This window comes from Ictalurus punctatus, chromosome 11 (genome assembly GCF_001660625.3).
Source record: "Ictalurus punctatus breed USDA103 chromosome 11, Coco_2.0, whole genome shotgun sequence".
NCBI classification, from domain to species: Eukaryota; Metazoa; Chordata; class Actinopteri; order Siluriformes; family Ictaluridae; genus Ictalurus; species Ictalurus punctatus.
This window is the reverse complement of record NC_030426.2, coordinates 1,173,852-1,186,133: the sequence shown is the minus strand read 5'-3', so window position 1 is coordinate 1,186,133 and position 12,282 is coordinate 1,173,852. Positions and strand designations below refer to the sequence as shown.

At 36.2% G+C, this 12,282-nt stretch overlaps 1 protein-coding gene across 1 annotated transcript in view; it reads left to right on the top strand.

Moving 5' to 3' along the window:
- mmp24 (matrix metallopeptidase 24) overlaps positions 1-12,282 on the top strand; it is a 75,394-nt gene that overhangs the window by 46,855 nt on the left and 16,257 nt on the right. The window contains exons 7-8 of the mRNA XM_017479507.3: positions 4,774-4,912; positions 7,902-8,168. Coding sequence (XP_017334996.1) covers positions 4,774-4,912; positions 7,902-8,168 — 406 coding nt within the window. The remainder of the gene's footprint in view (positions 1-4,773; positions 4,913-7,901; positions 8,169-12,282) is intronic.

Sequence of the window (12,282 nt, the reverse complement as noted above, 5' to 3'; positions counted from 1 at the left end):
TGTGAAAATCTGATGTTTTAAGTCAGATATATGCAGATACATAGAAAATGCTTTCAAGCACGACTGTAATCTATGTCCAATCAACACCAAATTTGGTAGACATCATCTTCAGACCAACCTAGATAAAAGTTATCAAAAGAATATTGATATTCCAACTGGTTTACCCGTGTCGTGGTTATGCTGAAATCAGTGCTGAACTTGCCATGTCACATGTCCGACTTAGCAGTCACACCTGTTCTATGTTACCCCTAATAAGCACCCCAGTTTAAGCTCTGGTTTTTGTGCGTTTCATTACCAACCTTTTGTAATTGTCATGTGTGCCAAAGCCTCACTCTTAGCCTGCCTATTTTGCCTTGTAACCTATAGTTCTTCTTTTCTCTGTTTTGGTTATTTATGTTGCACCTTCTACAATAAAATCTGCACTTATATCCGCTGTCCGTGCAATTCCCTGATATCTTCTAACGTCCCAACAAATCTGGTGGCAAAGCCAGCAAATAAAAAGTGATGCTGTATCTTACCAACACCCTTGCAGTCTGATACAAATCTTGATAGGCAGCTTAAGGACCATGCTCTGAGGCTATGCAACAAATTTCATGACAGCACCACTTACTGGTCAAAAGTTACAATAACATGCCAAAAATGCTTCCATCTATAGTCATGTGAAAAAATAAGTACACCCCACGGAAATTGTTGGCTTTTTTTTTTTGTTGACATATTTGGACAAGCAAACATTTGATCCTCTTTCAATCAGTGCCTATTAATAAAGTTGATACACTATCAAATGACGAACAATTTACATTTTGTAGTAATTTTCATAATTTAAATGAACAAAAAATAGATCAGTCACATGGAAGAAGTAATCCCTACATTTATCACACCTTCAAATCCATAAAATTAGAACCAGGTGTTCAAGATTGGGTGCCAGTGATTAGAACCTGCTTAGGGAGTGCAGGTGAAAGCTGTCTTATTTATACTCATCTCATATCTAGTGTCTGGTGTTCCCTTTTCTATTGAGGTGTGTGGTGTCATCATGCCAAGATCTAAAGAGTTCTGTAAGGCCTTCAGAAAAAAGGTTGTGGGTGCCAATACGTCTGACCAGAGATTTAAAAAGATGCCCAAATTATTTGAAATACATGGGGTACAGTAGCTGTGGCTCAGGTGGTAGAGAGGGTTGTCCACTAATCTTAGGGTTGGCGGTTCGATTCCCGGCCCACATGACTCAACATACCAAAGTGTCCGTGGGTTGAACCCCAAGTTGCTCCCGATGGCAAGTTAGTGCCTTGCATGGCAGCTCTGCTACCATTGGTGTGTGTGTGAATGGGTGAATGAGACACAGTGGAAAGTGCTTTGGATAAAAGCACTATATAAGTGTGCCATTTACCATTTACATCATTCCACTGTAAGAAAAATAATCTACAAATGGCACAGATTTCAAACAACTGCCATTTTGTCCAGGACTGGCCATCCCAACAAATTCAGTCCAAGAACACACCATCTGATGCAAAAAGAAGTCTCCAAGAACCCCAAAATTTCCAAAAACTCCAAAAGTCAAAGTGCAATGCTCTACAATCAGAAAGAGATTTCACAAATTTGACCTGCAAGGTAGGTGTGCCAGGAAAAAGCCTTTGTAAGACTAAACCTTGTCACTGAGCATATAGCCTTTTGGAATAATGTGCTCTGGGCAGAGGAATCAAAGATAGAGTTGTTTGGCCACAGTAAAGCAGACATGTTTGGTGCAGACCAAAGAGAGCTTTTCAGCAGAAGTACCTCATACCAACTGTGAAGCACGGTGTTGGAAATGTTATGGATTGGGATTGCTTCACTGTCTCAGGAACTGGACAGTTTGCATTCTACGATTCACCTATGAATTCTGCATCATATCAAATAGTGCTTGAAGATAATGTGAGGCCATCTGTCCAAAAGTTGAAGTTGAACTGACTTACTTTTTACAAAGAAGAATATATTATAGAAAATATGATATTTCTGTTGAATAAATTATTGAAAAATCAAATTTTCCTTGTTGTTTTGTTCAAGTATATCAACTTCATTGCACTCATGCACTGTTTCAAAGATGATCAAATGTTTGCTTGTCCAAATATGTTGAAAAAAATTTTTTTTAAAGCAACAATTTCCATGGGGTGTACTTATTTTTTCACATGACTGTATGTACCATTTTTGCTACTCCTCCCCCAAACCTTGTCCAATCTTCATCAAATTTGGCTAGTTTGGATAGTTGTTTAGACCAGTATAAACAACTGTCTACTGCCTTTCAAGCTGTTCAGTGTGCTATTATACAGACAACACATGAGTGACAGGGTTTAATATCAAATAGCATTTATATTGAGCAATTTTCAGGAAAAAAAAACCACACAAAAAACAAACACAATATAAGACAGATATAAGTTTGGTGCAGATACATGCACAAAGCTGCAGAAGCAATGCCATCCTGCTGGTCATTTGTTCATCTAGACGAGTGGTTCCCAAACATTTTACATTGGCGTACCCCCTCAGACATTTAATATCCCTTTGCGTACCCCCTCTCTCAAACTGTGCTGTTTGACGATGGAATCCTCTGTTTTTTCTGGGGGTTTTGGCATTTTCCCCAAGGATTACACCAGCTATATCGGCCACAGCAGGAAGAATTAAGTCCTCCACAATAGTATGGGGTTTGCCCATCTGAGCCACTCTGCAACTCCCCATGTAGGATGCTTCCAGACCCTTCCTATTTAGGTTTTCCTATGCTGTTATATGGGTCTTACTACTCCTGAGTTGTCTTAAATGTCTTTCAAAAAACTCGAGGTTTATTTAGCAAAAAGTAAGTAGCATGCTTTATTTCTAAATGTCTGCACAGAAATGCCGGTTTCATGCAGTCATGAAAGAGTACGTTTGCACATATACACACTGTGGCTGGGGGTTTTCTTCACTGCCAGCATATGTAAAGCCCAAATAAATATATTTCTCACCATATTTGCTCCTCTTTGATGGTTTTTCTGCGAATTGCTGGTGAAGAAGAGGTGGCGTTTCAACTTCGAATACACTGCTGTCTGTATCAGCATGAACTGGGCTAGTAGCAGTGGGTCCACTTACGCATGCTACGGATGCGGTCTTAGAGGGACCTGGGCCACTGCTATCAGAGGACTGTGGCTCAGCAGTGCTTGCGGTGGTTGGGGGCAGATAGTTTTGTAGCCACTTCTCCATTTTGATGTTACGAGCTATTACTTAACTTCATCATATAGCCGTGTGCTGGCGATAAATGACATGTGGTAAGATGCACACTGACGCTTGACTGAGTGGTTGCAGTTTTGACCACGAAAGACAAGATAATTTGATTGGATGTCATGTATTTGATCTTTATAACATTGCAATTTTGCTGTTTGTACACTGGTGGGGGCACAAGTTTATTTGTTGGCCATGAGAAAAACATGAATTAGAATTTTAATGTTGTTTAGTGAGGCGGAATTAAATGAACAGTAAATCTCAGCATTTTGCTCCCATACCCCCTCTGTCACCTCAGGTACCCCCAGAGGTATGCGTACCCAAGTTTGGGAATCACTGAATTCTAGACAAGAGGATGAGAACCGTTTTAGCTGGAAGAGCCATAAAAGGAAAAAAAAAAAAAATATGATTTTTTCTTTAAAGAGCCAGAGAAAAGTTAACATATTTTAACTTAATAAAAAAATTATTATTATTAGTTATTATCTAATACCAGTAATATTATTGAATAATTATAAAAAGTGGTAATGTAATAAAAGCCATTTCAAATTTTGTGTGTTCTTGGCCTAATAGCCTGCACTTCTCCTAATAGACCAGCAGGTGGGACTTGGTTTTCATTTAATAAAATACAAGATGCGGTACTTAAATAAGAGTAAATTGAGCACCATTCATTACACAAGTAAATTGCTTACCATTAATACGACTTCCAAATATGCAAATTCCTCTGTCCGTTGTTATTGGAAAGCACAATACTCATCGTCTTTTTTTTTCTTCTAGCCATTTCACCTTTGTTAAAAAAAACTGAAAACATACTGGCTATGTAGTTTTCAACCGATTTATAAATTATACAAGGAAATTACCACTCTGCTCCACATTGTCCAGTGAAATAAACCTGGAGCCTATCCCAGGAAGCATCGGGCACAAGGCGGGGTACACCCTGGACAGGGTGCCAGTCCATCGCAGGGCACAATCACATACACACTCACACACCCATTCATACACTACGGACACTTTGGACATGCCAATCAGCCCACCATGAATGTCTTTGGAATGGGGCAGGAAACCGGAGTTATTATTATTATTATTATTATTATTAATAATAATATTATTAAATTTTAAAATCTCAAACATGCTTACAATTTAAGCTACCTCTGTACAGCACATTCATGAATGAAACCAAATTGAAATTGTTTTTGAAATTGATATGTGAATACATTTGTCTTGGCTTGACAGACAACTTGACCACCTAATCACATCCAGTCAACTCAGACAAACTGCACAGCAAAATATAATAGTCAAATCGATTTTTAGCAGGAAAGATAAAAGACTTGACTCTAAAATATATGATCATATATAATCATCATAATTTAAAGACATACTTCAGTTACCATATTTAAGAATGATACTGTACATATGGATTCATTTGAAAATATTAATCTGAGTGTTTATTATGCCTTGCATTCATTGGCTTTTGCTTAAGTCATAATAACCACTCACATGAATATATTTGTGCTAGTTATCTAAATGTTAATTATTATGCCAAATATGTTCTTGTCATAGGATCGCTGGTTCTGGCGTTTGCGCAGTAACAAGGTTCAAGAGGGTTACCCCATGCTGATTGACCAGTTCTGGAAAGGTCTCCCACCCCGCATTGATGCTGCTTATGAGAGATCCGATGGCAAATTTGTGTTCTTTAAAGGTGCATACACATGCCTGATTTATATGGGCTTACCGTACATAATGAGTAAAATGATTATTTAAATTGAATATCAAACAATTTTGCCTGAACAAAAAAAGCACTAAGTAAAAAAAAGTTTATACACTATGGTCATAAAAAAAAATTCTAATGTGTAGTCTGTTATAGGTTCAGTTTCCTTTAATGCATTTGCTTACTGTGATATATTTTAAAATGACTACGTTTACATGGACAGCAGTAATCTAATTTTTGACCTTACTCTAAGTAAGACAATATTGTGATTAAGGTGTTTACACAAGTCGCTTTTAGAATACTCCTTTCATGTTCCCGTTTTACATGTTATAGAACATAGTTTGATTAACGGCACACATCATTACGTCACCGCGCAACACCGTCTGACGTCCCTCCAGAATTTCATGTATCATCATACAGTTAGTCTTTGTTATGGTACCATATACAGTTTGGGGTGTTTTTATTTCAAATTTTTACAGACGCTTCAAGTGCGGTTAATTATTTGTCATGCTCTACGTGCAAATAGACGACTGCTTGAAACCATGGGTTACGTCCCAAACTATGTACTTACCTACTGTATAGTAGCCGAGATACTATACATGTATTTCATCTACTACAGGCCAATAGTAGGCAAGTACGCGGTTTGGGATGCAGCCATGCTCTCTTGTTTGCCATTAAACGGTTGAGCACTGCCATGTGTGATCGTGTCCTGTCGCAAAATGTGGTGAAAACTCTCACATGACGTTAGTAGTGTGGTTAAGGTGTGTACATGTCTATAATACACGTTGATAATGCGACTAAAACAGGAGTACTCCACATGTCTTAATTCCATTTGTGTTTACTTCGAGTATGACTTAATCGGATTAAGGTAATTAAAAATTGCTGTTTACATGCTAGTTTCTTAATCAGAGTATTGTCTTAATAGGGTTAATATTGGATTATTGTTGTCCATGTAAACACACTGAATGTTTCTCCTTTTTTAAACTTCTTATTTGTTGGTCTTACAAGCATGCAAAGAAGCCATTGTGTGTAAATCAGTTACCACAATGTTACAGTCCCCTCCAAAAGTATTATTATGGCAAGGGCAGTTTATTTGTTTTTACTATACAAATTTGGATTTGAGATCAAAGGATGAATAGGAACTTATAAATCAAAACTTCAGTTTTCATTTAGAACATGGTACATTTTGTTTGATCCTGACACTTTGCAAGTGATCAAAAATATTGGAACATGTGACTGGCAGGTGTTTCTTGTTGCCCAGGTGCGCCCTGTTAGATTGATTGTTTAAACAATTAATAGCTCTGACTGTTTACTCTTGGTTTGAGCCCTGTTTTTTTCCTGTGAAGACTGCATTTGTTGTTAAAAAGGATCAACCAACATGAAGATCAGAGAGCTGTCTAAAAGAGAAAAGCAAGCCCTTTTGAAGCTTAGAAAAGATGGGAAATGGATCACAGAGACATTTCACAAGCTTTGTGTATAGTCAATACAATAATTTGGTAATTAGTCAATTCAAAAAAAAGTCCAAAAGAAGAAAGAAACCACTGGTGTACTAACAAACAGACATCGAACAGGTCAGCCAAGGACAACAACAAATGACAGAAACATTGTGAGAGCTGTAATACAAAATACAAAAACAACAGTCAATGTTATCACCAACAACTTTCAGAGGGCAGAGGTGAAGCTATCACAACCCACCATTTGAAGACTTCAAGAGCAGATATATAGAGGCCATTTATTTGTTCTTATATTTTTGCTTACCTAAACATTGGGTGGTCTGCCACCAAAGGTGCCATATTCTAAGTTGTTTAACCCATCTAGATGTAAATATTAGGAATGAAAATGTCTCATTTTCTTCTTTTGATCTCAAACCCAGATGTCTTCAGTGTATAGCAAAAACAAAAGAATTGGCTTTAGTGTTTCTGGGTGGACTATACATATCTAAATTTATTTTCGAAAATTGATTGAAAGGTTCCAAATGTAAAAAACTGTACGTTCCAAGACTAGGAACAACATTCATAAATCATTATGAAAAGAGAGAACTGGCACTAAACCAGTATCACTCCTCCAAGAATTCTAGTGGCTGTAGAAGCAGTGCCTAATCTCAAGAAAACTCAGTATTGATTCTTCTTTACTTCTTGCTATGAACCTATCCATCATTTAGCACAGAGCTTCCTCTGGACAATTCTAATACCTGTGTCCTCTTGTGCAGAGAGAGACTATTTTTAATTCAAGACTCTAGATCTCTGACAGAATAAAGAAGGAATTACGAAGAATTCATCTATAAATGTTTTCAGTTTAAAAGAAAAACAAGCTTTCAGGATGTATCACAAAAGTGCATAGTTCACCATCAGTGTTGATATATCAACTTATAATATTTTTTCAGACGATATTCAAAAAAATTTTAATAGCATGGAAAAGTTATTTTTTTCTGTAATGTAATTCAAATAGTGGAGCTTTCATATATTCTAGATTCATTACATATAAAATTAAATATTTCAAGCCTTCTTTTTGTTTTAATCTTGATGGTTACAGTTTACAACTTATGGAAATCAAAAATCTAGTATCTTTTTAGTAACACTTACTTTTCCAGCCTTTTATTGCCCCATCTCAACTGTTTTTGAGATGTGTTACAGTCATCAAAATTACCTTATTTTTTCTTTAAAATGGTAAATTTCCTCAGTTTAAACATTTGATATGTTTTCTATGTTCTATTCTGAATAACACGAGTTTATGAGATTTGCAAATCATTGCATTCTGTTTTTAGTTACATTTTAGACAGTGTCCCAGCTTCGGGTTTGTAATGTATAATATATATATATATATATATATATATATATATATATATATATATATATATATATATATATATATATATATATATATATATATATATATATTCAGTTCTTTTAATTAAAATAAGCAATGCTAAGTAAATCATCAAACATCTATATCACTTCTGATCTAATTTTTTGTCCCACAGGAGACAAGTACTGGGTATTTAAGGAAGTGACGGCAGAGCCAGGTTACCCTCACAGCCTAGTGGAGTTGGGCAATTGTTTGCCCCGTGAGGGCATTGACACAGCACTGCGCTGGGAGCCTGTGGGCAAAACCTACTTTTTCAAAGGTGACCAGTACTGGCGCTACAATGAGGAAAAGCATGCAGCTGACCCAGGCTATCCCAAACCCATCACCGTGTGGAAGGGCATCCCTGAATCACCTCAAGGAGCCTTTGTCAGCCGTGAAGGATGTAAGTGAAAGGGCTTGAGAAAGAAAGTTTCCATTATGACATCTTGAGAGGAAGCGCTAAAAGATAATCTTAGAAATTAGGAATAATAGCTGATGCTCAAAATTGGTTTACTTGTATAACAGCAGCAAAATTTCTCTTGCTATAGTGACACCTGACCAACACATCTATTTGTGCTTATTGTACATCCCATTCCGGATTTAGTCCCCGTTATATTAACCTCCACTCTTCTGGGATGGTTTTACACTAGGTGGAATTTAAGTGTGTGGCTATGGGATTTGCCCATTCAGCCACAAGAGCATTAGTGAGATCAGGCACTGATGTTGGGCAAGGAGGCCTAGGAAACAGTCAGAATTTCAGTTCATCCCAATCAGTAAGGTTGAGGAGCGTGTGGTTTCACGAAACAGCTGGCGTGGCCAAAGAAAGAGAAGAAAAGCTGAAAAACAATGTGAGTTCTGTGTTTCAAACTAAAAACAAGTTTGAGAGTAAACTCCATGCTGGCTTGTCAAAGCCAGTTAAACAGCTAAAAGGTTAAAAGAATAAAAAGGCAAAGCAAACCAAAAATAAAGCAACCAAACAATACATAGTATATACTGAAGGCATTCATAATGATTATGAGTATGTTGGTCAATACATTTCTATTAATGAATGGACAGACAAAAAATTTAAATATCCTTTGGTTATATGCAAGTTTGTGTGTGAATGATTGCTAGATAGATACAATATGGTTGGTTGCTAGGCAGTTGGTATGAATGGTAGTTAATGGGAGGAGTTAGAGATGAATAAACAACAAATAGTAGAGTGCAGGTCAGCATGACTTTGAATCAGTGCCTAGTGGCCTGCCAGTTTCTGTCAGCTAAACAGCAGTATACTGCAACTGTGCTATTGAAAAGGAATTTGGAGAAAATGGGAAAATGGAGGGGGAAAATGTGGGCATATGGAACATTATGGCATTGAATACATGGTGGGCAGCCTGCCTTGAGATACGCAAAACTGTGTCTGGTCAGCCAAACAGAAGTACAGATTATGGATGCAGTAAAAATGAATGGGAGTAAATTGGAAAATGGAACGAGGAATACAAAGAGATGGTTGATCGCTGTTATCAGTTTGAAACTGAAAAGATTATGTAAATAAGCAGTCATGGGGCAATTATCTTTGGGTGGGATTTATTTTGGGGTTTTGTGGCAGTTAGCAGGCTTAGAGGTATTTATGTGAGTAAACAGACACAGGATTACTTTAGAAATTGCTGTCTGTGACATTCCTGACACAGTCCTTTTTTGTACTTTTAACCCTCCTATTATATTGTGGCTCAATTTGACCAATTTCCACATTTGAGATGTCTGAAATACTGAAATCCCTCTTTTTCTCTTTGAAATTCTTTGTCTTTTCCTCATTTAGGGTCATGAACTTATATGCAAACATTTCTTTTTGTGGTCTTGGACAAGCCATAAAAAAGGTTTACTGTTTTAAGCTGTTCTTTAGTGCTTTCTTTTTAGTTCTTTTAGTTCTCAAAAATACAGCAGGCTGAATTTTTTCACCACAAACAAGTGCTCAAAATATTCACCAAATAGCTAATTTGGTGACATGGTATAGTTCATGTAAGGAGACTTTGCTGATCAATTTGATGCAAAAAAGATCTATGGATGCTTAAAAACAAATGAACATTTAGTAACAGCCAAGGCTGATGCCAGGTTTTGAATGGAAATGAAGGAGAGTCTTGACTTACCCTAGTGCCTAACAAATGCTCATAACTTGACAAATATATTTTGAAACGATTAGATATTTAGAGGTTTTTGAACAGGGGAGTAGCTCAACAATTTAAAGCTTGAATGGAGTTTTTAGGTAAAAGTATAAAGATTTTTGACAGAAAGGTTTTGTTATAAATATGCAGTTTTATCACAGACTCTAGCTTTCCTCTATTAAAATGAATGGGGGAAGAAAGAAGGATGACTAGAAAGAGAAATTACAGACAATCAGTTCTGATGGGTCCTGGCATAGCCAGGTTTGACCATGTAAATTTTGGTGGTTGTAGATTGCAAACTGAATGAATTAAAGGAGTTAAAAAAATATATTAATTCCCTTCAAGTAAATGGGGGGGAAAGGATGAAAAAAGGGACAAAAGATGAACCACGTAGGTCAGATCCCTTAGAAAAGCACGATCAATCTTCTTGGATATAAGTCGGACAGTGTATGAAAATATGGTGGATGTAGGTTAAAAGCCCTAGGAGGAGTTAGAGTTCAAACATAATAATGGACATAATTTTGTTTGGAAAAGTGCAGGGGAAAAGAAACCTGCCGTGAATTCTCACTGAAAGCATTTATGAAGTGTTTTAACTGAAATAAGCTTATGTTTTGAATGTGCCTCAACCAGAAATAAAGTTCAAGAAGTTTGCATTCTGATTAACCCCAAAAGTGAAAAGCAAGAAAATTTAATTTAAAGTTTCCATCCAACCTGGGGTGCAGAAACATCAGGAACATTTTGACAACCTGCTTCTGATTACAAACTGAATTGATTAGGTTTATGGCCCTATGCCATTTTCAACTACTGTGCCTATTCCCTATGCCAAATTCATATTCAACAATTGAAAGCATGAGAAAATCACAGTTAGCTAGCAAGGTTTTAGACATCAATAGGCAGGCTGACTGCATTTACCACTGCATTTTTTTAAACAGGCTCCTTACTCAACATGATCTTTGTAGGAAGATAGCTTAAGCAAGATTGAAAAGAAAATTAAAACATTTCCACAATGTTTTGATGAAATATATTTATCTTTTCTTAATGCTGAGCTCTCAAAATATGTTATAAGTAGAAAAAATGTTTTGGCCAAACCTAGATTATGGCCAAAACTGCCACACCTATTTGTTGTTTCTGTTCACTATGTTTGTCCCTTAGAATGCATTTGAGAAGGAGTGTGTTTCACTGATGTATGTTATTATCAGTCATCACAACCAGATAAGCTGTGATGGGATTTTCTTACCTCACTGTACTTTAGCTTCTTACACTCTCATGAATATGGAGTTAGTTGCCTATAATAGGTCATGCATCACTGTCTATATGTAAAAGCAAGCATTTGGTTTCATAACCACTATAATTTTACATCCCTCTCATCATGTTTCCTCAAGTTCACTGTAGTGGACAACCGGTATGAGTTTTTTAGTGGCCGATGCCAATATCTAATATGAGGCGATATAGCACAAATTTAATTACAGTAAATGAGACGTACAGAAAATTGGTGAAACTAAACGATCATTTATTGTGCATAATATTTATGTAATATAATATTGCCCTTTGCATTCCAGAATCAGGAAGAATGTGCTGTATGGTGTCAAAAGTCTGATTTGTCACATATTGGCCGAAGGGGAAGATTTATCGGCCAATGTCAATAATTAAAAAATGCCCAATATCGGCCAATATATCGGCCTTGGCAATATATTGGTCGACAACTATTTCACACCATATGCATCTTGGAGCCCCAGGGTACAGGGTCATTCATTTGTTCTTGTTGTATCTTCAATATTTTCTTTCACTTGATTAGTTAGCCAAAGTCAAAAACATTACGTCAAACTGAATTCACAAACAGAAATTATGTTAGCCACATTTATATGTGTATATGTGAACAAACAGCCAATTTGTTCAATAACCAGACTGTTTTTATTTTTAATTTTAATATGATGCAGAAATCTTTGGTACTAAGGTAAAGATTCCTTCACCTTATTTAGCAATATCACAATTTTATCATATAACTTAATGTTTCTCCTTTTTTTATTTACCCAAATTTTGGTTTTCGTGTCACTCATATTTTACCTTTATTTGCCTTTTTTTTTTTTATCTGTGATACACAGGCTGTGAAATATTCTTTATTATTAAACATTTTGATCTTTTGTTAAAAATAATTCACAAAAACAATTGCAAACAAAACTCAGGTTTATATATATATATATATATATATATATATATATATATATATATATATATATAGAGAGAGAGAGAGAGAGAGAGAGAGAGAGAGAGAGAGAGAGAAGACTCCGAGCTGTTACCTTGGCAAAGGGAGTTAGCACAAAGTATTGACTGAAAGGGTTCCAATAATTGTTGCACATTATATATATATATATATAT